Consider the following 26,249-nt stretch of genomic DNA (forward strand, 5'->3'; position numbering starts at 1 on the left):
CCTGGAATAAATTCTCCTTTTTTTAAGGAGAAAAAGTAAACTAGATTAAATGATTTACATTTATTGATCCACTACTGTACACCAGCAGCTGTGGAAGATAAAGGATGAACAAAACATTTCAAAAGCCTGGTGCACAACTTAGATAAACACCTGGTGATCTGACAACACCAGACAAACTGATAGGCGCCAAGGAGGCTCCAGTGGAGAGAACACAGGACAGTCTAACAAAGAACCTTGTGGAGAGGTTGGCATTGAAGTTGAACCATGATTGGGTTTTACTTTGTAAGTGGCGATTTTTTTAAAGTGCACTCAAAATCAAAACCAGGCATGAAGAAATGTGGGGTTCATTCAAAGGGTGAGTGTGTTGGGGTCCTAGAGTGAATGGGTAGTGTTGAGAGGTGGGATTTGCATAGCTGGAGGGAAGGCAACGAGAACTGATGTAAAACTAGGCTGGAACTTCTACTGAACGATGAGGATTGGTTGGAATCAGGCCAGGGACTCCTGAGTGCCAGTGTTGTTTAGTCTGTAAAAAATAAAGTGGAGAAACACTGAAGCCTAGTAAGTAAAGAAGAGCACATTTTTTTCTCCCTTCTACCTTGCATAGCAAGTGGTTTTTTCTAAATATTAAAACACATTACAAAGAAATGGCCAATTATTCCTGGGTGTACAATGAAAATGCATTCTGTATCACTTCAACACCTTTAGTCCAATCTTTTATACCTAAGGTCAAGACTTCTTGATCAACATATTTCATAAAAACAACATATCCTAGTCTCAGTGTTCAGTTCTTGTCCACATTTGTTACACAGAGAGTCGAGGATTTCAATCTAATATCAATATACAATCTATAACTGTAGCTCTCAAATTAGCTGATATTTATTGAAAACGTTCTATGTGCTAAAAACTTTATACTTATATTGATTCCTCTCAACAATGTGGCAGGTTCTGTTAATTACTCTTACCCTCTGGGCACGAGAGGTGTTGCAGGCACTGAGAGAGTGGAGCAGGCCCCTGGGGCACAATGGGGCCGCACAGCGGTTCTCAGAGCATCTTCTATGCCCTTCTGCAGGGAGACCTCCTGCCACCCTCCTGCAGCTGACGCGATCTTCCCAGGAAGGCCTCCAGGCACACTAAGGCTGCTGAGAAACTCTTTTTCATTCATTTATTCCCTCAATAGATACTTATTGAGCACCTACTATGGGCAAGGCACTGTCCTAACCGTTTAGCTCCAGCAGTGGAAAGGAAACAAACGAATGAAATCCCTTCATCTGGAAGATCTCTTCCCTTAATGTCTTCTGCGGCACATTTATCCCTTAGACTATAACAATAATTGCTCTCTAAGGGGTAATATTAGGTCTACAAAATGTCAACATTATTCTTGATTCCACTGCCAAAGTATCTCGATACTCATGTAAAAATAATTTTCACAGGAAAATAGATTATAATAACTCAGAGAGAAATGCCTCAAAAGATAAGATATTGAAAGATGAGCATGGTCTAGTTGTGTGAAGATTCTCTTAACTGGGAATTGCCAAATATGGATAACCTATTTTGAAAAAGTTATAATATAACCAAAAACTCCTAACACAAAAGCTATTTGGGCATAACTTAGTTTTTCTTCAGTGACTCAAGGTTTCTCAGAACCTTAGAATGCTTCACAATCACTTATTTTAAATAGTAATTATTTATTGGAACTTCATAAGAAGAGTTTAACTTTTTTATTTTTAAAATTTCCATTTGCTGAACCAATAAAGGCCAGTGATGCCCCCTGATAATTTGAAAACAATCTAAAGCAATGGGTTTTTCTTTTAGTTGCTTGAAAATGACTAATAGGGTAATAAAACTGATGACTTTCATCTAACATTAATAGTGAGATAAGTAAGAAACACCCACTACCTGGAAATTAATGTCATGTCTCCTTAGTCTTATGACAGGATGTTCTCCTGGAGTACTTTTGAACTTACTATTTAACAGCTCTCACCCTTTGGTATTATTTTTAACTGACTTTAATAAAGAAGATTAAGAGAAAAATCACTTATACTCCTTTCAATGATCATTAAGAAGCTCTGGTAACCATTTTCCAATGACATCAGTGACATCAATAACACAAAAGGGTGACTCAAGGTGATTTAAGGACAATTTAAGTTACATATGAAAATGAAAACTTGGGCTGAAGTATTATAAAATTCTTAAATTCCACTCCTTAAATTGTGGAGTGGGATTTTAAATGTGGCTGAGAAATATGTGCAAAGCATCAACAAAATATTATGCTGTTAGGGAAGCTATACAGAGAAAAGGATGTTAAAATCCCTGTGCTAAAGGGCCGCATCATGTGAACAGCCCTGAAGCCAAGCACAGGCCCTTCGGATTGGTATGAAGTATGCTCTACCTCATCTAGTTCCTTCTTGGGTCTAATGTAAATCAGTTTTGCTTTTAGTCTCATCTTAGTTAATGAAATATAAGCTCCACCAGAAGAAGGACTTTGTTTTCCTCTCTGCTATATCCTAGTGCCCAGAACAGTGATTTTCACCTCGTGGGGACTCGACAGGCCTTGTTAAATAAATTATCTAAGGCGTCTGTTCAAGAAGACGTGTTGCTGTAGATGGCGTGTTTTTCGTTTTCTGAAGTTACACTGTCCGTGACCTGCTGACCCAGAGGCTGCAGAGTTTGCCCTGTTTCCCGTTTCCACGTCAGAGTTCAGTAAAGGGCGTCTTCCCGGGGACGATCAGTTACGTGGTATAGATACCTTATTACATGTATGCCATCCTACTTGTACATTATTCGTATTTATGATCAAGAATAATTGAAATCAGTATTTAGGACCTATTTTAGGAAAAGGGGGATGTGTTATAAGGAACAAAGAAAATTAAAGCACGAGACTGGATCATCCTTTGCCCTTAAACTGTATTTTCCAAGCCTGAAATTTCTGTTCGTATACAGCATCATTTCCAAAATGTGATATGTGCGCTAACAGGCGCACAAGATGGTCTGGTTGTCACGGGAACAACCTTTTTGCTTTTACTTTGTGTTGCATACTTATTTCAGTGTGTACTAGGGGAAAATGTAACTAACACATCAAAGCCGTTTTTTTTATTTATGTCAAATTTACATGAGATATATTTTAATAAAAATTGATTGATTTTATTTTTAAAAAGACACGAAGTAAATAGTGGTGTGCACAGATGTGCTGAACGCCATAATAATTGCATGGGAATGACTGAAACTGGGGGAGCTCTGAACTTGGTTCCTGCTTGGAGCACTGAGGCAGTGCTGTGCTCTTGTTCCTGTGCTGCAGACTGGAGTCTGTTACTTCACCGTCCTTACCAGTGAAGTTTTTGCCCAGTGAAATGGCTTTTAACCCTCTCAGACTCAATGCTTCCTCTTTATAGCACATATTTTTACTGTCCTCCTTTACTATCTTGAAAGGAAATCCATAGCCTATATTTTCACATAACCTCAAAAAATTATTATAGGTTTCTAGCTGCATTATAAAGCAGAAATACAAGAAAACCTATATGTGAGTTAAATATGTAAATGCTTGGGCACAACTACGCTGGAAGGCACAATGATGTAGTCATACATTGCAGCTACATGCAGGGTCACCGTGAATGTTGCAGCCACTAATGCAGACAAACACAGGGCCATAGTGTCAGTGACACAACCCCATGTCATAAGCAGTCTTGCCCCTGCTGATTTCCTAAGGTGGAGGACAACTCCCGATAAAGTTGGCTCCACCGCCACCCACCCCGCCCCCCACCAAAATTACATCCTTCCCTTAATTTGCACAGGAGTTGCATTCCTGAAAAAAAAGAGTATTAAAATAGTGCAAAAGAATACTGTGTGTTTACATGTGAAACCAGGAAACAGGGTTGGGTTCCAGGTTCATGTAAACAGGGTTTTCACCTACGTGAATACCTGAACATCACTGAAAAGTTGAAGGAGATATAGACGACTGTTTGATGTGTAGAATTGTCCCAAACACTTCGGGACATCTAGCATCTCTGACTGTCTTCCACCAAATTCCATTCAGGCCCTTTCCATCATCGCGACAACACTTGATCTCATAAATCCACTAGCACTCTCAGCCTTGTTTGTTTCTGAAGTCCCTCATTACTAACGTGTGGTTATTAACCCACTGTGGGCTTTTTACTTATCAGCGACAGCTCTGGGTGCTAAAGAATCTTAAAGCAAAAAATTACTCACTCTATGGCTTCTAAAGCTATGATAATAATATTCTACTTTATTACTATTATAGAAGTTTTGTTGTTTACAGCTTGCTAACTGTAAAGTTTCTCTGTTGGCTTCAAATTGGTGGTAATAATAATAATAGTAATAATCATAATAGTAAAGAAAGAATCCTTAAAGCAAATTTAAGAAAATTATATCTGTTTGTAAGAAAAATATTTTAGAGTTGGGCTTCCTGAAAGAATCTGAAGTTCGATATCACTAGAAATCTGGTTACTGAAAGTCAGATACTTTTTGAATTATCGAAGCCTCCCAGGGTTGCAAATTTTGACAGCACAGCTTTAAAAGCAGATTCTTGGCCTAAATTTCAGTGGGTTTGACCAAGTCGTGCTGATAAATTTGCAATGGCAGTATTTCTTGGGGTATACAAGAAAAAGAAAAAAATTAATGAAACTTTCCAGGGTAAGAGACCGTAAACGTCTGAACTTCTGAACTTTATGCCCTGTTGTAATCTTTCCGACACTTTGAAGAATAGCTCTGGAGACACTCCAAATAGAACACTCCTCACTGTTCATTCTGAAACAGTGCGAAATCTGTCAGCCCAGCCAGGTCACCAAGGGGGCAGACTGTGATTTGTCATTACCGAGAGGGATAGTCTCTAAGACACTGAAGAAGCTGGCCAGATTTCGCTTTTTACCAAGAGCTGGGGCCTGGCATTTTGAGAGTCGGATTTCCATCTTTTTGGAATGCTGGCTTAGCATGTATGCTTGAGTCAAATATGCCCCACACAAGTTACCAAAGTGACGATGTGACATCTGTCCCCTTAATCCTTATCACAAAGCTGATTATTGAAAGTAACAGAGCTTGATTTTCTCAAATGAAAAGTTGAAAACTTGTCTCAGTTCCAGATAGAACCTAATTTGTTTAAATTAGTAATTCTATTGTGTACAACAAAGAATATCGGTACCAGGGATTAAAAGGTAAATAAGGCGAACTAACAGTTTAGTGGGTAAGAAAGACAAGTGAATGGGACAATTCTGATATGCATGAATAACTGCTTTGTTGAGTATAAGTTGGGGTAGGGTTGCTATTGGAGCCCAGCACAGAATTCTAGCAGCCACTGGGATAGGCAAGGAAGACTTTACAGATAACCACCTTTTTTATTTTTGCTCTCTCTGCATCTCCACCCCAAATTCCAGCTTTCCCCAAACTAGAGCCTCCTCCCTGCCGAAATAGAACCCCAAGCTTTTCAGGGGTGTCCAACTTTTGGTGCCTCTGGACCACATTGGAAAAATAATTGTTTTGCACCATACATTAAATACATTGTGACACATAATCACAAAAATATCTCATAACATTTTAAGTAAATTTATGATTTTGTGTTGGGCCACATTCATAGGCATCCTGGGCTGCATGCAGCCTGCGGGCCAGGGGTTGGACACCCTGCACCATTCCTTCTGCTCCCTTCCATCAGAATCTCTCAGAAACTGCCTACCTAATTGCAAGCTAATTCACACTAAGATATCCTATGACTGGTCAAGCAATTCTTTCCAGATGATACTTATATTCTGACTACATCTGTCTCTATACATTCCACTAAATATTGAGCATATACTGTGTAAGTTAATTTCAGTTTTTTTAACCCCAAAGTCTCATTAGATGAACCAAGACTTGAACCTGGCCATCTCATCCTAGACTAAGGGCTCATTCCTTGGAATTACCATTCTTGCTCCATCTCATCACACCGTCTGTAGGCTCTGCCTGCGAGACAGCTCCATTGGCTAAGACTCCAAGTGAAACAGTAGGACAATGCTGACCATGGTACACGTAAGCAGAGATGCATGAAACACCAGGGGGAATGGCAGCCCTGTCATGGTGCCGTAGCTGCTCTTGAAAATCCAGACCCCGTGAGGGCACTGCTTGGTTATCCAGCCACATTAGCTGTCTGCTGGAAGGGCAGTGGAAAGTTTACACACCCCATCCCCAACCCAGGACAACTATTTTCAGCTATTACTGCCATGGAGGAACAGGAGTGAGCTCCCTTCTTGACAGAGAACTCTGAGGGAAGAGGCTGGGTCTTCATTATCTTTGTACTCCAAGCATTGCCCAGTGCCTGGACCAAAGTAAACCCTCAGTTAATACTTCAAGAAGGAAAGAAATGAAAGAAAGAAAGAATAAAGGAAAGGAAAGGAAAGGAAAGAGAAAAGAAAAGGGATAAGCTATTGACATAATAGAGGACAATTATCTTTGGTTGTTCGCAAGTCCTTAGCTGAATTGATTCTACAGCCAGCAAATCTCTGCCTTCCTTCTCCTCTGCCACCTGCTTCAGACACAGCAACTAAACTCTTCATTCTGAGAAATGCAGTGCTAGTGAGCTAGGATGAAGAAGGCAAGAGGAAGCTCAACATACTTTACACACTCTTAGTGCATTTCTATGCAACCTGCTTTCCCTCCTTTTCATTTGCATCTCCACAGCTCCTGCTAGAGCAGGCCTCTCCACAGCATTAGCAGATAATGTGTATATTCATATTATTTCCAGTATGGGCTTCTATAAGCTTGTTTTTAGTGATTATGATCTCCACAGTTGTAATAGGAACAGATTTCCAACTGACCACTCTGCCCCTGACGTAGCTAGGCTTCATCTCATCTGGAAGGACATGTAGAACTCAGTCCATTACCAGAAGGAACACAACCTCACTGATTGCAAATCTCAGACCCATGTGAGATTCAGAGGGTGGTACAAGGAATTTCTTACATTTCTTCTCAGACTGGCTTTCATTGGTACAGAGATCACCTCTGATGGATGCTTGTAGGTCCCTTCTCTTTTGATTTCCCTTCATTCCTTTCTCCTACCTTGTTCTCTCACCCCCTCCACCCTGCCACATCCTCTACAGACAGACCAGGCACCATGAAGGGCAAGAGGCAAAGTGAATCACCACATTCTTAAGAGTAGAGCCCACCAGACAAATAATCTTCCTTTTGCCCACATTTTCCACTTTCTATAATAATTTCTAGTTATTTTTGTACTAAAATATTCCTTACCCATCACAGCCAAAGTAGAATGAAAAGTAGTAAAAACAATAGCGAGTCCATTTCACCACCTTCCCCTAGATTGCTGAAGGCAGAAACACTGTCTTAAAACTTCTGCATATTCAAGTACACAGAGAGCAGACAGCTAATGTGACTGAGTACCTTGCACAGAGTAGGTACTCAGTGAGTATTTACAGGTGGACCCTTCCTGGTATGTACCACACTGCTTAGATCTAAGCACCAAGAGAGATTCAGAAAGAACAAAGAGCCCTCATGCCAAAAGGGCTTCAGTTTCATTCCTTTACAGCTACCAAATAATATTTATTAGATAACCATTCCTGATTAGAATGTCATTGAACCTTATAAAGATAATTAGAAATTATCTTTACAGAAGAGGGAGGGAAAAAAGAAAGAAAAGAATGTGTGTATCAGACAGTAGGATTATGTGCTCAGATCACATCTCCATCAGCAGTTGCCCTTCAGGTAAAACCTTATGTGACTTGCAATCTTGGCTTCAAAATGGTTAAACACAAGGCCTGTGTGCATCCTGTCACAGATTTATTTTGAGCAGCCTGTTTGCCCAAGTACCTCCCACTCCTTCCCTTCCCCAGAAACTGCTGCCCTGCTCTGTGTACACAACAAAAATGTTTGTCTTTTCCGAAGCTTGAGGTACTAACCAATGTCTGCGAATGTCTTTGTATAATAACATAATAATCAAATCACATTAAGTCAGTGTCAGTAATACATGTGTTTTCAATTTTAAAACCCACAAGCGATTTATTATTCACCTCCTAATATTCTATGTGTACATTTAGTAAGAGAAACAGGAAAGTTACATACATGGAATCGCATCCAAATGCTACTATAAAGTTATTTCACTGTGTTTTTTTCTAGTTAAATCTTTATTGATTTTTAAAACACTCTATTAATAAATTATATTAAAATTTCTTTTTATTGTTTTAGTTATACCATACTTTTTTAAAGGAAAGGAATCTGAGATTCCTTACTTATTGATTTGTCATTGTAGCCCAGGGAAAATATGGTTCTGTTTTGAACTTTCCACCTGTCCCCTACTCTTTGTTCCTTTCCTGTAAAGAGTGGGATATAATAAACAGAGCATCATCTTCAAGATCAGAGAGACCTGGGTTCTAGTCCCTGCTCTGCTACTTATCAGTTGTATAATTTTGGATAAGTTACTAAACCTTTTAAATTCATTGCTTCATCTGTGAAATGCACCTATTAATGCCAACTTCCTAACATCCATTTTTATGAAAACTAAATGGGATGACAAATGTAGGCATACATAGTAGGTCCTTGATATTTCTTAGGTCCATCACCCTAGTTCCAAGCCCCGTCCTCACTATAGATGGAATAAATGGATGGAAATCTATTTTTGTTACAGATTAAGTATGTCAGTTATATCTTTAGGGGCAGTTCAAGTATATGGACATGAAGTAGTCATTAAAACAATTCTTTCCTCTCTATGATCTAACTCAACATGAAAATATATAGCTTTCCATGGCCTGTTAAGGATATGAGTCTTAATGGGAGCTTGTCCCTTAGGAGTGGCCTCTACCAAGAGTTGTAGATATGATTATACCTAAGGCGCCACTATAACCCACAGAGAAACATAGGCCGTAATAAGAGACAAACCTCAATGTACGATTAAACATCTCAAGTTCTCTGATGAACTTGGGTGGAAGTAGTATACTCCAACCACTTGATCCAATCCATCGAATCAGAGGATTCACTCAGGTGAAATATAACTCAAGTAGCCTTTGTAACCTACACAGAGGAAGGCATTCACTTACAATGTACTTCCTTTCCAAAAAGTAAAACATAAAGGATGCTTTCTGACTGGTTTTGGAGATACATGTTTTTATCCATAACTCTTCCAAGGGATATACTTTGTATTAATCTACCTCATGCTAAAGATACACTTAGAGTCATTTTAGAAAATCCATCACATTTAGAAAAGAAATGGAAATTCAAATTATTCTCCCTAGTGGCTCATGCTCTTCTTCTTATCTATTTGTATTAGATAAATGAATCTTCCCGTGTTCTGGACAATTGGTTCAATTCAAAAATTCCACAGTAGTACCTACCAGGAGGAAGGTAATATGCTGCAGTAGGCAGGAAAAATAAAAAGCCCATATCTCATTCAGTAATCACCTCATACCTTCATTCCTGAACTCAATAAACATCTTTTAAAACAGGCACTATACTTATATAAAAACGGTCCTGCTCCAACATGGTGTACAATAGTGTTCTACATAGTAGAAGAGCTGAGAACACCAGCTACTATGATACCGATCACAAAGTGTTAGGAGGACTCACTGAAGGCTCCGATTGGGAGGTGAGGAGGAAATGCTTGAGGTGAGCTATTGAAGGGTGGATGGCATTTCAACAGGTAGAAACAATATCCAATTGAAAAGGAACGTGCGAACCAGTACAGAAGAAGAAAAACTTGCAGGATGTGGGGAGAAAAACCAGCAGGAACAGAGACTTATTTATCTGCAAGGGAACTGGTGGGAGATAAAAATGGAAAAATAAGTTGGCATCATATTGTGGAGGGCCATGAATATCAGAATTAATAATATAAATGTAACTAAGTAGACATTGGGGAGCCATTGAGGAATTTGGAGCAGAGGACTGACATGATGGAGGTTGTGTTTGAGGAATAAATCTGTCAGTGGTAGGTGAGATAGAGTGGAGGGGACCGCTGGAGGCAATCAAAGGGTTAGTCCATTATCCTGGGGGGAGGGAGTGTAGAACCGGCAGACAGAGTGAAAGGGGATCATGTATATTACAACACACATCTGGAATTTTGTAGTGAACTATAGCAATCCACACATACCTCCAGATAAAAGACCACACTTATTTTAAATATATGCTGAGAACTAGGGAGTTAATGCAGCAGTTTTTAACCTCTGGAGACTTAGAATCAACTGAAAGTTTGGTCATCTCAATTTGCTCACCACAAACCATTGCCCTCAAAACTCGGGATTTGCTAAACATTTCAAACTCTGAAAAGCGGAGGGTTCAATAAAACCACACTGTGCCTGGCATATATTTCTTCTCTAGGACTGAGGAAATTTGATCTGCCTCTCACTAATTCATTTAAATTTCATTCAAACTGGGATTTTGAAAAACCTCTCTGTTGCCCAGAAAAGTCTTAAGAGCTTATTTTTAAAGCCTTTCCCCCTCCTTACAAAAAGGAAATAGTTTTTCAACCATCCCCGAACACCAGAATTTAGAGATTCATAATCCATGGGTTGGAATGGGTTTTATGTCAGGCGAAACAATGGGCTAAAAACATCACGTTTTCCAAAAAGCAGTGCTTCGGGTGGTTGAGGAGGACAAAGATTTTGACCCTCTTAACACTCGTGGAGCAGGTTTCCAGCGCTGATGTAGCAAGTGTGCATGCACTAGGAAGGAGTTCACACTATTCTGTGACTCGTATCAGCCATGTTGGTTTTCTCTTCACTGTCAAGAATGTACAAGAGAAATGTCAACTGAAAAAGTAAATACGTTAAAAAGTAGAACTTAGAGAAACAATTTACCCTGCCTTAAAGACTTTCCTTTCCATCCTCCTCCTCCCACTCCGTGGCAGTGTTGAAGCAAAACTCTTCTTCCAGTGACAGCCGTCAAGAAGTCATGAGCATTTACATAGAAGAGCTAATGACATGGGGATTTAGCACAGCTTTATTCAGTTCGTGAATTCAGAAAACTTAACTTCTTAGCTCCTTTTAACTCATCACATGTCTGATTTGCAAATATTTTCTCCTATTCCGTAGGTTGCCTTTTCATTTTATTGATAGTTTCCTTTGCTGTGGAGAAGCTTTTTAGTTTGATGTAGTCTTACTTGTTTTTATATTTGTCTCTGCTGCCTTTGCTTTGGGTGTCAGATTCAGAAAATCATCCCTAAGATCTATATCAAGGAACTTACCGCCTATGTTTTTGTCTAAGAGTTTTATGGCTTCAGGTTTTATGTCTAAGTCTTGAATCCATTCTGAATTAAGTTGTGTGTATGGTGTAAGATAGTGGTCCAGTTTTATTCTCTTTCATGTGCCTGTGCAGTCTTCTACACCATTTATTGAAGAGGCTGTCCTTCCTCCAATGTATATTCTTGGCTCCTTTTTCATAAATTAATTGATCATATATGTGTGGGTTTATTTCTGGGCTCTTTATTCTGTGTGTCTGGTTTTATGCCAGTACTGCACTATTTTAATTACTATCGCTTTGAAATGTAGTATGAAATCAGGGAATGCACTGTCTCTATCTTTGTTCTTGTTTCTCAAGGTCACTTTGGCTATTTAGGATCTTTTGTGGATCCATACAAGTTTTAGGATTGTTTGTTCTATTTCTATGAAAAATGCCATCAGACTTTTGATAGGGATTGCATTGAATCTATAGATTGCTTTAGGTAGTAGGGCCATTTTAATAATATTATTTCTTCCAGTCCATGAACACAGACTGTCTTTCCACACAGGTTTCTCACCTCCTTGATTAAATTTATTTCTAGGTATTTTATTCTTTTTAATGCAATTGTAAATGAGATTTTTTTAAATTTCTCTTTCCGATACTTCATTGTTAGCATATAGAAATGCAACAGATTTTTGTGTATTGATTTTGTATCCTGCAGTTTTTTTTAATTCATTAGTTCTAACAGTTTTTTGGTAGAATCGTTAGGATTTTCCATATTTAACATCACTTATTGCCTTGACCGGTGTGCCTCAGTTGGTTGGGCATCATCCTGCAAAGGTAAAGGTCACTGGTTCAATTCCTGGTCAGGGCATATGCCTGGGTTGTGGATTCAGTCCCGGGTTGTGATGTGTGTGATATAGGCAAGTGATTGCTGTTTCTCTCTCTCTCTCTCTCTCCTTCCCTCTCGTTCCCTCTCTCTAAAAATAAATAAATAAGATCTTTAAAAAAAAAGAAAGAAACTTGGTCAAGCCAAAAAAAAAAAAGTAAATAACATCATGTATCAATATCATAATACCATTCCTATATTTTAAAGGGCTTTTTAGCAGCTGGTTATTTTTATGAATAAAAGGAGACTTTAATGCCAAGAGAGGTTTAACTGTGTGAAAGGTGAGCTTTGAGCGCTGGAATCATTACACCTAAAATCAAACTAGTTAATTTTTATCATCTTTTTAAAAGCTGCATCTTTAAAACTAGAGTTTCATCCTGACTTCCCCAGGATTCTCATTCTTGAACTTGGAGCTGGAGGCCACACACAGGAAAGTTATTTAATTCTGCCATCATGCATTTAACACCTTCAGCTTGCAGGATATTGTGGAAATTCAAAGAAAACTAGCAGGAACCTGGCCTCCAAGAACGTACAGCCTAATAGGAAAGTCAGACGTGCAAATAAGAGTGAATTTGCAATCCTGCAGGCGCGGCTGAGTGTTCTTGTGGGGTCGGTCACAGCAAATGGTGGCAGCCGAGGACCTGGGCCCCGGAACTCCATCTGGGGGGTTGAGAAAATGATTTCGAAACTAACATATGAGTGTTACCATCGTGTACTTTATAAATTGGCTTATTCTTTTAAAATGACATTTGGTTATCATATTTCTGTAAACTAATTGAGAGAATTTATTCAAATTAAATCAACAAATTTCACATGAAGTTCTCGTTATGTATAAAATTAGGCACTAGACATAGGGGTTACAAGGTTGGATAAGATGGTTTCTTATTACTCAGGGAGTAATAAGCTACTTACACCAATAATTATGGCACAAGACATGAAAATTTTTATGAAAATTTTATTTTCATAAATGCTATATAGCACTTTTATCTGGGTATTCTTTAATTGACAAAAAAGTAATTCTTAAGTGATGCTTGATAGCTATGTATGAAAAAAATAGGGCTTAATTTTCTTAACTTAAAAGTGCTATATAGCATTTATGAAAATAAACACAACATATGAATAACCATTAACCCAAACAAGGAATTTTATTGTAATTATCATATAATTATTATAACACATAACAATGTATTATAATAATTTTTAGTGCAATAATTATCAGAATAGGGCATTTATTAATAACATTATTTTAAAGATTCAGTTGCATTAATGCTCTGAATGTATTCACATTAGCTTTATAGAGTTGGGTCATCATGTTTATTTGAGGTAAGTTCTGCTCACTTAAATATAAAGGTTTTCTTTCTTCTTGATATCACCTGAGCTAGTTCTGCACCACTTACTAACAATTCAAATTCTGGAAACCATGGATACAGACCTTGCTGAAGGAACCAGATGTTGCCTAAACAGAGATTGCCTCATCATATACATGTGCTTATAGCTTTTTTTATCCCAGGTATTTATTCTACATTTAAGGTTTCTCCTGGTGCCAAAGTTTATTAGCCCTTGTAAAGAGAATATGTCAGAAAGGAGGTTCTCAAAATGAAAATAATTTTATTAGCATTTTTTGCATTTAAGCCAACCCCAACTTGTGAATTTTTAAATTACCATACTGGTCATGCCAATATAAACTTTATGACCTTAAAATTAGTGTCTAAATAGTACAGAAATGTGTTAATATGCACATATTTGTGAAAATCATAAAAGAACAAGTAAGCAGAAGATGAATTTTACAGTTAGGGTCGATGCACACACAGACTAGGCAATAAAACATTCTGAAGCACCATTTCATAACTCCTCCAAAGGAGAATGTGCAGGTCCATAGCCCACAGGACAACAAAATCCAAGTAAAAAGCCCCATTAGGATAATTTTGAATGCCTTTAAATATGATTTTTAATTATGTAAAGTCATTAAATAAACTCAGTATTTTATTATTAGTCACATTGTTAAGACTAAATTTTCACAAGCTGAATTTAGTTGAGCTATCTATAAAATTTACCTTAGCTAATCATTTAAATTTTCATTCAGAAATACATATTATGACATATCTAAATATAAATGTAAATATACTAGCTATTCACTGAAAGTTCTTTGGAAACAAATGTGTCAGATCTTATTCAGTAATTTTATAACACGTTGTAACACTTCAAGAAGCAGTATTTATGACTATGATTCACAGATTGTTTCTTATATGGATTTCTTCTCCCAAACGTACCTTCACCTTCTTATAAGCTAGTTTTTCATTATTTCATATAGCACAAAGTACACTCTAAATTACAGTTCATAAATAAGTTATTAATACTGTTTTAAATAAATTTGCTTTTGCATTATTGAATGTTCTTCCCCTATAGAGAACTACCTTGAAGAATTTTTCTCATTTTTTATATATGTCCACAAATAAGAAAATTAAGCCCTGTTTTTTTCATACATAGCTATCAAGCATCAGTTAAGAATTACTTTTTTGTCAATTAAAGAATACCCAGATAAAAGTGCTATATAGCATTGTCAAGGTTTGCTTTAGTAGTTTAGGAAATATTGGTATAAATAGTATAATATATGCTACCTGTTTAAAATTATATTTCATTGATTATGCTATTATAGTCATCCTTTGCCTCCTTCCACCCAGCACCCCCCATGCCTTCAGACAATTCCCCCACTATTGTTCATGTCCACGGGTCATGTGTATAAGTTCTTTGGTTATGCCATTTCCTACACTGTACTGTACATCCCCATGGCTACTCTGTAAGTACCTATTTGTACTTCTTAATCCCCTCACCTCATCACCCATTCCCCCACACTCCCTCCCAATCAGTCAACCATCAAAACACCCTCAGTATCCATGATTCTGTCTCTGTTTTTCTTGTTTGCTTAGTTTGTGTTTTAGATTCCATTGTTGATAGATTTGTATTTTTGGCCATTTTATTGTTCATAGTTTTGATCTTCTTCTTTTTCTTAAATCCCTTCAACATTTCATATAATAATGGTTTGGTGATGATGAACTACTTTAGTTTTTTTCATGTCTGGGAAGCTCTTCATCTGCCCTTTGATTCTAAACGATAGCTTTGCTGGGTAGAGAGCAATCTCAGCTGTAGGTCCCTGCTTTTTATGACTTTGAATATTGCTTGCCAGTCCCTCCTAGTTTGCTAAGTTGCTTTTGAGAAATCAGCTGACATATTATGGGAGCTCCCCTGTAGTTAACTCACTGCTTTTCTCTTGCTGCTTTTAAGATTCTCTCTTTATCTTTAACCTTTGGCATTTTAATTATGATGTGTCTTGGAGTGGGCCTCTTTGCATCCATGTTGTTTGGGACTCTCTGTGCTTCCTGGACTTACATGTCTATTTCCTCATCTATTTTCTCATCAAGTATCCAGAACAGTGCCTGTCCCTTAGTAACATTCAAAATATTTTTTAAAATAACTGAATCAATCACTTTATCCTGCACTTTTGACTGCATAAACTGATACAAATGAGTGAGAACCCACTGGTAGAACTGAGTCCATTTTTAATGCTGATGTGTGCCTAAATACCCAGCTTCAGCTACACTCCTCTTATCTCCACATGGACTTGTCTGTCTCTTTCCACACAGGAAATCTAGATTCATTTTTTAAAAAATAAATCAGGCAGCATATCCAGAGAAAAGTAAGTTTTGTCTGCCCTGAGTTACACCCTTGCATGCATAACACAACTTAAGTAAGAAACTGATGTTGGTCACACACTCACTGTCAATGGGGACTACCTGCCACATTGCTAAGGAGGCCCCTGACCACTGTTTCCTCTGCTTCCGGCACCCACTCTGATTTTGAGTTCAGAGGACAAGGGGAGATGGGAAGAGGCATGAGAGACACCAATATTTCTCTGTATATAAATAGTACACTTTCCTACTAGACTGTTCAATTGACTCCAGATACAAAATTGGCAGCAGATGTCATTTACGTGGCCCTACAGTGATTCACAGAATTTCAGCTGAGACAAGACATCCCTTGACAGGCATTCAAGTAATGTGCTTGGGGTATTTCGGGACAACCTCCACGGTGTCAACAGTCAAGTTATGAAAGGTACCTGTGACATGAGTATCAAAATATCTCTACTGACAGGGTCAGACTTTCGTGGCCACTAGCAAAAGAGAATATACTCCATTAGAAAGTAAACACCCTGTCTGCTTCATGGCAGGGGAATGTAGGTCACTTTTAGGCTGAGATTATGGGCTCCTCTGCCACTGATGTTCTCGGAACATTAGGTAATATTTCCTCGTGTCTAAGCTAGTGTATTCTCAACTCTTCTAATTCAGGTGAAGGATTTTCTCACACTAGAGTGAGTGTAGGATGAGAAGCTGATCTAAATTTTGGACCATTGGTTCCCGTAGAGCAGTAAAAAAACTTAATTGTTCCTTTAAGTGCTTACGGAAGCATGTGGATTTCACTTACTAAATATATCAGCACCCTTAACAAGAAAATGTAGTTTTAATTCATATTCTTTGTCTTCCAAAATTACATTAAAAATATCTCAATATTTTAATAAATATAATGTAGAAGAAATACTATGTTTAGTTCTAGGAGAATTTCAGATGTAGAATTAAATAGACTATATTTAAGAATGCATTGAGAGCATCTTTAAAATTCTCTTATAATACATTGTATTTTTTCATAGTGGAGAAAGTAGAGCTTTTTACATACGTAATTTCTGAATTTAATTATTTTCCACAGATACAGCAAACTCAGGGGAATTTGGCACCAAGAAAAAGGTGAAAAGACTGTTAAGCTTTCAAAGATACTTCCATGCATCAAGGCTGCCTCGTGGAATTATACCACAAGCCTCTCTCCACCTGCTGGATGAAGACTATCTTGGACAAGCAAGGGTAAGCCAGCTACCCCTCTGCATCTCCCAGAGGCCAGTGGCCGAGAGCATGTGCCTCCACTGGTAGTAGGGTTGAGTCCTACTCCTGACCCTGAGATGCTCTGTGACTCTGGCTAGTTACTCAGCATGTCTGGACTTTTTCCACAAGTACAAAATGCAGTTATTAGAAATACATACCTCATAGGGGTGATGCAGACATTAAATGAGATAAAGCATGTTTACATGCTTAATATATTCATACCTAGCTATTTTCATTTTTATAAATGTATAAAACATATTTGCAGAATACTATGAAGAGTAAAATTTTTGACTGATTGATTACTAATGAGAAAATAACTGAATTTTTAACCCACTGAATTATCTCATTGTAATAGCTACAGTGAAATTAATGCAATAATTACCAACCCTTCCATTTAAGGCTAGCAACATGATGCATTATCCTTTTAATAATTTTTAATTCATTTAAATAATTTTTACTAGTTTTACAGTTATTTTTGCAAATCATTGGTCTAACAGAGTAGAAATTAATGTGCAATGATCTAAAAATATAAATTCACAGGCTATCTCTAAACCAAACTGCCGAAGGAATTTAAATTTCAGAATTAAATTGCAACTTCCATTCGTGATGGCAGAGTAGGCAGACATGGCTCACCTCTTTGCACAACCACATTAAAATTACAACTGATATACAGAACAACCATCACTTGGAACCATCAGAAATCGAGTTGAATGGAAGTCTGACAGCTACGAAATTAAAGAAATCACATCCATCCAGACTGGCAGGAGGGGTGCAGACGTGGAACAGGCTGGTCCCTCACCCATGTGTGGTAGATAAAAATTCGGGAAGGATAGGTCAGGAGTGAGGTGTCCCAGCCCAACACCAGGTACCCCAGCCCATGGTTCCAGTGCCAAGAAGGTAAGTCCCCACAACTTCTGGCTGCAAAAACCAGTGGGGATTGAGTCAGTGGAAGAAAATTCTGGAGCCCCAAGCAGTTCCCCTTAAAGAACCCACACACAGTATCACCTACTCAGACCACTCCTTCCGAGCTCCAGCACCGGGGTAGCATCTTGAAAGGCACCAGTGGCATACAGGGAAAAACTGAAGTATCTGGCATCAAGGTGAGCAAAGGCCATTGCCCCTTTTCTAAACCCTCCCCCAAAAGAGCCACAGAGCTGGCAAGCTGGTGGAGTATCTGAGACTCCATCAACCTCGCTAACACTGTTTGGTCTGCCTTGGAGATTCCCAGAGACTGCACACCACCCAACTTATGGGCCCATCCAACCTGCTTTTCCATATGAATGGCTGGTCTTGGCTCTTGCTTCAAAACTTCCTAAATCCTCTCAAATAAGCAACAGCCAGCCTTAGTGAGCCCCAGGACCAGCACTAGCAGCAACCAGCCTAGATTCACAATTTGACTTCTCCTCCATCACAGTTTGCTTTATAGCTCAGGCAGGGTAGCCCTGGGCAAAACACAGGAGGAGGCTGACCTTGGCCTGTACCATCCAGGAAACTCCAGGGCCAGCGTACCTAATGGATAGCTACAGACCACATCGGAGTACCTCCACCCTGTCCCTGCCCAGCTGGTCCTCCATGGAGGGCAGAGGATGGTGGTCAGTGGTCACAGCCAATCCTTGCAGCTGACTGGCCTGGGTAAATCCCTCCCATAGATCTGTCAACAGCAACTAGGGCTCAACTACAAGAGGAAGTTGTTCTCAGCCCACCTGGAGGGTGACCTCAAGTACCCAGCTTAGGTGATAGGGGAGGCTGTGCCACTGGAGCCTACAGGACACCTACTACATTAGGCCACACTACCAAGACAAGGAGTCATAGCCACTCTACCTAATACACAGAAACAAACACAGGGAGCCTGCCAAACTGAGGAGACAAAGAAACATGGCCCAAAGGAAAGAACAGATCAAAACTCCAGAAAAAGAGCTAAACAATATGGAGATAAGCCATCTATCAGATGCAGAGTTCACATTTAGTCCCACATTGACCCAAGTAATGTGCTCAGCAATCATTTTGACTTCATTTAGTTAAAATTTGTTGTAAAACCTGCCTTAAGTGAACAGTAGTTTATGATGTAGAGACTTTGCTAAACTATAATTTCAACAGATATCTAACATGCGTGTTCTTATGTACAAGCACTGTTCTAAGCACTTATATTACATATATTTATGTTTACATACACTTGTGTTACCTTATTTAATCCTCACAACAACCCTCTGAAGTATTAACATCTCCCACATTTTTCAAATCAGGAAACTGAGTTACAGAGAGGTTAAGGAACTTACCCAAACCACCACAGCCAGTAAGGGGTTTGGTTGACATCAGATGAGGCAGTCTGATCCCTGAGCCTGTCCCTTTAACACTATTTTTATTAGTCGGTAGAGTGAGATTTAGTTTACTACACACCAATTGTACATAGATAATAGATGCTACTGTATTTTCAACTTTCTGATTGTTTAATTCACTCTGCCTCAAAGCGAATGTTTGAGTCTCTGATGGGATTCATTTGAGTGGTTTTTTGTTTGCCTTTTCAGCATATGCTCTCCAAAGTGGGAACGTGGGATTTTGACATTTTCTTGTTTGATCGCTTGACAAATGGTAAGTCACCCAAAAGAATTCACACTAAAATATGCACCAGAAAAGGGGATTCATTTCATGAAAACAGTATTTATTTTTAAACATTGTCATTCCCCTTTCCTTCTTTCCCCACTTTCATAAATCTACAGCCACGCAAGAAGGACCAGGGCAAAGGAAAATTAGTTGACATGAAAAATAAAGACTGAATTCAGCCTTAGAAGCTTAAGGCTATTTCCTTCTGGCTTTGATGATCCCAAAGGAACTTGAAAACCACAGATTAGATTCTGTCCTTGCGGAGTAATTTGGCCACATACAAAAGGAGGAAGTTCTTTGTCAGTCAGCGAAAATTAGAAACACAAAGCTCATCTGATCAGTCCTGACTCTTGCAGGGCAGGTGTGTGTGCACTTTTATTAAGTGAGTCAAATGTGCCCTGTTGTGGATACTGAGCAGATATGTTTGGCATCATCAGCAGAAAGCAATTGCCGAGGACAGAGTGTGAAAGCTTAGGCTGCAGCTGAAAGGAGAGTAGATATTCTCATTAGTTACACTTTTAAAATTTTTTGTTCAGTGATTTTTGTTCAAAAGGGAATATAATCATGATTCTCACAAAAATATAAAATGAGCACATGTGAAAGATTTATTTAACTCAATGAATTAGAGATTCAGTAAGATGCTACAACTCTTTCAAAGGAGAATTCAAAGAACCCCACATATATAAGCAGTAAGAAACACTTACGTGAATATATAAATAGGGAGATACATTTATATATTTATATATTCGCTTACGTGAATATATAAATATGTAAAACTGGGAGAAGGAAATCAATTGTATTTCCACCTGAGTAATTTTGGTTGCATGTATATGGGCAAGAATCACTTGAAATACTCTCAGTTGGCTCCAACTTTGTCGTGAAATAGCTCAAAGACAATGAAAGCAGCAGAAACACACAGAATCAGGCATCCTGGGAGAGTATGTTTAGGCAACACCTTGTTTTTCACTTAAGACATACAGTCATCTTCTTGGCCCAGTCCACAGTCTTTCATAAACTCTATAATGCTTTTAAAATTCAAAATCATTTTTCTTTAATAAACAATATTCCTTCAATGTTTACATGTTATTGTAGCTTCAGTTTTGCATTTCTGCCAGCTTGAGTTATAAAAATCTCATGGTCAAGCTAATCTTGGTTGATACCAAACTAGGCAGATTCCTTATATAATTCTTTATAACTCTTTATGTTGCTAATAACTCATTGCCTTTGGTGTAGAGAGAAGATCTGAACTAATTTTACTTGTACAATAAGAGAAAACCTGGGATTGGATCATCGTAATATCTTTTATACTTTAATAACTTCAAATTTAAAGGAGAAAATAAATGATCCTATCAGAGACCTTTCATTACAGAAACGTTTGATCCTATTGTCTATCTTGATAATTTTATGGTAATAAAAACGAGTTACAATTGGTGACTGTCTCCCACCAGGAAACAGCCTGGTAACTCTGCTCTGCCACCTCTTCAACATCCATGGACTCATTCAACATTTCAAGTTAGACATGGTGACCCTACACAGGTTTTTAGGTAAGTCTTTTTTCTTACTGTTGTTCATATTCCTACCTCCTTTCCCATAAGTAATGGCAGCCCATAATATTCTTTAATATAAACTGGCAGGAGTCAGAGCGTGGTAGAGGAAGACTTCACATTAATCTTAAATTATCTCATCTCAATTTTAAACTATGGTTTACCCATTTAAGTCACGGACAAATCATTTCCTTAATTAGTTATGTTTACAGTAGATAGAGACTATACAAAGAAAATCAACAAGAGCATGTAGTCAAAGAAGTTACTAATCTATTTACATGTCAACAAAACGCCAGTAAGACATGCCTCAAATAATCCTAATGTGGACATGAATTGTTGAATATCTTCAATAGATTTTTTTTAATAAGAAGAACTACCATTTATGTAGCACCCACTATAGGCTGGATGCTGTTGGTATGTTATTTCTGATCATTCCAACAACCCTGCAAGTTGGGCATTATAACCACCATTTGGACCACAGTGAAGGAGGGGTCCAAAGAGGTTCGGTAACTGGCTCGCAGTCAGCAGCCTACAATTGTCAGAGCCCTCGGTCCAAACCCAGGTGTCCCTGATTTGAAAGACCACCCTCTTTCCACTCATCGCCACCATCACTCTCTATCAAAAGCAGCCCGGTTCTCATCTGACTTCATGTACATTCGTATTCATCTGTCAGTGAATGAACTGTCCAGGGCATGTTTTTAATGACATAACTTTCTGCTGTCACTTAGCATGTTTCTGGCATCTTTGACTTACCCCATGGCTGTGTGTTGAATTTGGAAGCTGGCTTGATGCCATCCAGAGTAGAATAACAGTGACAGTGACAACAACAACAGTAGCAACAACCAGGCTTTTTTGGTGCTGGGAAGTCTTCTAAGGGCTTGCATACAGTAATACATTAAATCCTTACCATAGCCCTTTGAGATCAGAGCTATTGTTATCCTCATTTTACAGAGGAGGAAACTGAGAGTCCTTGTGGTTAACTAACTTGGTCGATACAAATAATAAGTGATAGAGCCAGAATTCAAATATAATTGTAAAATAAACCTGCTGAATAAAAGGTGCACAAAGCACAATAGCAGTTTTTGAAATCAGCCACAACATGGCTCAGTTTCAGAAACACAAAGAACCTCAAGCTAATTAAATTTAGATTGCTTGAGCAAAGTAATGGCCGTGACTAAGGCCAACAGTCCTGATTTGCCTAAAGAGGAAGAGTGCAGATACTTTGGAAATGTGCACACACCCAGAGCACATGTGAAGAATGCAAAAATCTGATGACAAAAATAACACCGGAATCCAGAGCCAGCCTCACAGCATGGGCTGACAAAATATGGCCACACTTGCAAATCTGGACATTCTATACACACTGATTATATTGCATTGTAGACATTACCTTGGCTATTAGCTGAAGCAGGCTAGTGGCTTCTGTAAATAGCAAACCAAAATTGCCTTGCTTATGTCTCTACCTGTTTCCAAGAGCACCCTGGGCCTTAGATTAGAAGGGCATGAAAGATGGTAACTTGATCTGAATAAGATAGAAGTAAAGCTACCTAGTCCGCAGTTGGATCAACATAGTAAACTGGAAATCTGCCTGAAGAAGCCCCGGATTTGCTCTGGGCGGTTGACCCACCTTTGGACATCAGGAATCTGATGCTACCTACTAGCGCTGCTTAAAAGGAAACCCCTTTTATAGCATAGTATTCATAAATGGTAGCAAACTTAAATAATTAAACTATAGTGTGAAATAAAGTTGTCCTTTTCCTACATATTTATTTTGCCTATGAATGAAAGCCTTCATGAATGCCAGAAAGGGGTGATTTATGAAGGTGGTGAGGATTCCCAAGGGTCTCACAAATCCTTTTAACCTTTTTCCCATCTGCCCTCCCCCTCCTCTCCACTAAAAACAGCTCAGTAGAACTGCCAAGCTTCTGAGCCACGTTCATTTTTAAAGAATCCCCAGGGTGCACATTCTGGAGACACTAATATTTTTAAGCAAAAGGGACCCTCAGTAAATCAGAGATCGTGTGCCCTTCCTGTTTTGGTTTTAGCTGATTGAGTTATCTGTTTGCCTCCTAGTCATGGTTCAAGAAGATTACCACAGCCAAAACCCGTACCACAATGCCGTCCACGCCGCCGATGTCACCCAGGCCATGCACTGCTACCTGAAGGAGCCAAAGGTAAGTCCAGACCCAGCCGCCGCCTCAGCCGCCTGGAAATGGGCAGTCAACTACCTGCTGAGTCCCAGACCACCCCACATGTCAGAATAGCCGTTATGGGTCATTCACACCGTGAACACAGTTTTTTATATTAAAGTTCCAGCATCAGCTCTGAAAACTACAACACCCGTAAAAGAAGATGAACATTTTCTGAGGTTTCCTTTCAGAATCTGTATGAAAGCCTGCATTAGGACAAAAATAACCCTCCCCATGACAACCTACATCTTGGATATCTTCAACAGTCCCAGGAACTAGCGGTTTTGTCTTGAACCTTTGCTACACTAGCACCAGCACTGAAATTTTCTGGGAAAATTCTCCCACCTCGTGGCTTTTGATTGACAATAGAATCAAAACTCCTTAAGGCTCAAGCTCCATTTTCTACTAAAGCAACTGGACATCCTGATTCAGGCCCAAGAAAACTTGGGAATGTCAACACCTTCTTAGCAAGCATGCTCTGATGTGATAAACCAATCCCCAATTAAAAACATGGTAGCCGTTCTCGTTACTGAAAACCAAGGCATTTCTTAGCCATATAATATACAGGGTGATTTTTTCTGAAGGTTTTTTAAAACGATGTTCCAGTCCAAGATTGTGTAGTTCAGTCAGCTTAACATCAACCACTGACCGTCCAGACAGCAGACAATCGCTCCCGAGACAAAACTGGGTACATGCCTCATCTGTATAAAATAGCCCAGACACATTAAAAGTTTTTGTTTTTGTTTTTATCTCTAGGTAGCCTGAAAGTTGCATATTTAAAATTAGTACTGGATACCCATTCCCTTGCCTGTTCTCCTAGCTAACCAAAAAAAAAAAAAAATTCTCATACATCCCCCCACTGTTTACTACACATTGAAGAAACATGCAAATTTTGCAATTCGGCCTACTCTTGACTTCACATTCAAAGAAGTGACAATGATACAGTGGATGGTTGAGATATACAAATGACTTTTTAATGTGTTCATCACTTGGGTTTTAACTTTTTACTTCATTTCCAGCTTTCTCTAGGAACAAGACTGATTTCAGGCTCTGCCTTGTCCCTACCCACCGACAGGCACGCACACTACAACAGCAACAGGAAACAGTGCCAGTAGGAAGGGAGGGTAGCTGAATGGTCGACACAGTTTGATTGGCTCAATTACTTTCCACACAGTCCTTTCTTTTTTCTTGCGATTCCGTGCCACTGTCGCCTCAGTGACTGCGTCAGAGGGTAAACGCCTGGGAGATGAAAGGCCTGAACAATATTGTGATGCTCCATTTGATTCGGTTTAGCCAAGACAAATGCTAACTTGTTTGTGAAAACGCAGTCATTGACATCGCAATTTGACTTCTTTAACAGCTCGCCAGCTTCCTCACACCTCTGGACATCATGCTGGGACTGCTGGCCGCAGCAGCACACGATGTTGACCACCCGGGGGTGAACCAGCCATTTCTGATCAAAACTAACCACCACCTCGCCAGCCTGTATCAGGTAGGGGAACTCCACCTTGAGCCGGGCACAGTACGGCCAGCTGCCTGAGGCCCCGTCCTGGAGCCTGAATCTCAGTCTTGGGGACCGCTTCATTCCAGCTCAGCCTCAATGGTGGCCACAGCCAAAGAGCACGGGTTTGAAATAGGTCCAGGATAACCCCCAAGAAAGATTAAATTGGTTTACAAGGATATCCAAGGAATTTCATTTGCTCTGAAAAAGGTTTGAAATTGTTTGAAGTCAAGTAGTATCTCTGAGACGACTCTCTGATGGTCTGAGAATTTCTGTCTCCCTGGAAATTATCTCATATGTAATGGCCTGTTGAAGCCAGTCCTTGTTGGACTTCTATAAATGATAGTACTCAGGTACAGTCCTAATTCAGACTTACGTCTCTAGGGCCATTTGTGAACTTTATGGGTCTCTGAGCCACAGATATGTTATCAAAGACAACAGACATTATTGTTTTAAAATATAGTTCAGCAGCGTGAGTAGACTGGCCGGGAGAACTTTCACCCAGGATATGGCTTCAGATATTAAACTCTATATCATAAATGAGTTACTCCCAGAATTTTCAACAGAATTCTTTGGAGACCTTTTGTTGTCATTCACAAAATCTTTACATACAAGGAAATTATTGACCTCAATTTTAGTAAAGCTTTGGAAAAAATTTAGTGCTGAAAGGATTTTGACAGATCCCCATAAAACAGCTGTGTTACACAAGATGCTGCAGCTTACGGGTGCATTTATTTCCAATAAAGCGCGATTGGAACATTTTCAAAAGCCTTTCTGCAGCAGTTGATTAGCTTTTGGCATAGGTAGAAGCTGGTGTTCCAGCGTTTATGGCTCCACCTGGTATGTATTTCAGCACTGGGCTCCCCCGGGCTGTCAGCCAGCACCTGGAGCTGGGATAGTTATGGCCACGCAGAGGGGACAGAATGATAGAGCTAAGAAAGTCTTTTGGTGATGGGCTAAAAAAGAAAAACTAAAAAGTAAACTTCCTAATCCATCTCAGAAGCTAAATTTATTGCTTGGGGAAAACATAGACATGTGACTAGGGGAAAACAAATTGACTGCACCCAGAGCCCCCAAGGAAATTTTCTACTCCTGTCAATTCTGACTTTTGCAAAAGTCTGTTATTATACAAAGGAAATCGATCGACACAGTTGGCTCCTTATTAATTCCCGAATAATGTAAGTGCTTACACAATTCTAATTTCTCATCGTCAAATAAGTCGTATCCATGGAGTTTCAGAGTGTCTACTGCTGCTGGGGGATGTGCACATGGAAATGAGGGTCATAAAACTGTACTTTGACATGCAGTATACAGAAAACACATAATAAATCCACATTTAGACAGAGTCAGAAAGCAATATGCCAGATGTTAAAGACATAAATAATGAAATTAAGTACTCACTGCTAATTAACAAAAATTGATTCTCAAAAGCATGATACTCCCATTTATCTTCTTTAG

General features: G+C 39.0%; 1 protein-coding gene across 3 annotated transcripts in view; it reads left to right on the forward strand.

Annotated features, from left to right (window-relative positions):
* Nucleotides 1-26,249, forward strand: part of PDE7B (phosphodiesterase 7B) — a 293,650-nt gene that overhangs the window by 237,725 nt on the left and 29,676 nt on the right. For all 3 annotated transcript variants that reach the window (XM_045188806.3, XM_024551891.4, XM_045188807.3), the window contains 5 exons: nt 16,787-16,938; nt 19,482-19,545; nt 21,006-21,101; nt 23,175-23,275; nt 24,651-24,782. In XM_045188806.3, coding sequence (XP_045044741.2) covers nt 16,787-16,938; nt 19,482-19,545; nt 21,006-21,101; nt 23,175-23,275; nt 24,651-24,782 — 545 coding nt within the window. The remainder of the gene's footprint in view (nt 1-16,786; nt 16,939-19,481; nt 19,546-21,005; nt 21,102-23,174; nt 23,276-24,650; nt 24,783-26,249) is intronic.

Source organism: Desmodus rotundus, chromosome 11 (assembly GCF_022682495.2).
Source record: "Desmodus rotundus isolate HL8 chromosome 11, HLdesRot8A.1, whole genome shotgun sequence".
In the NCBI taxonomy this organism is placed as follows: Eukaryota; Metazoa; Chordata; class Mammalia; order Chiroptera; family Phyllostomidae; genus Desmodus; species Desmodus rotundus.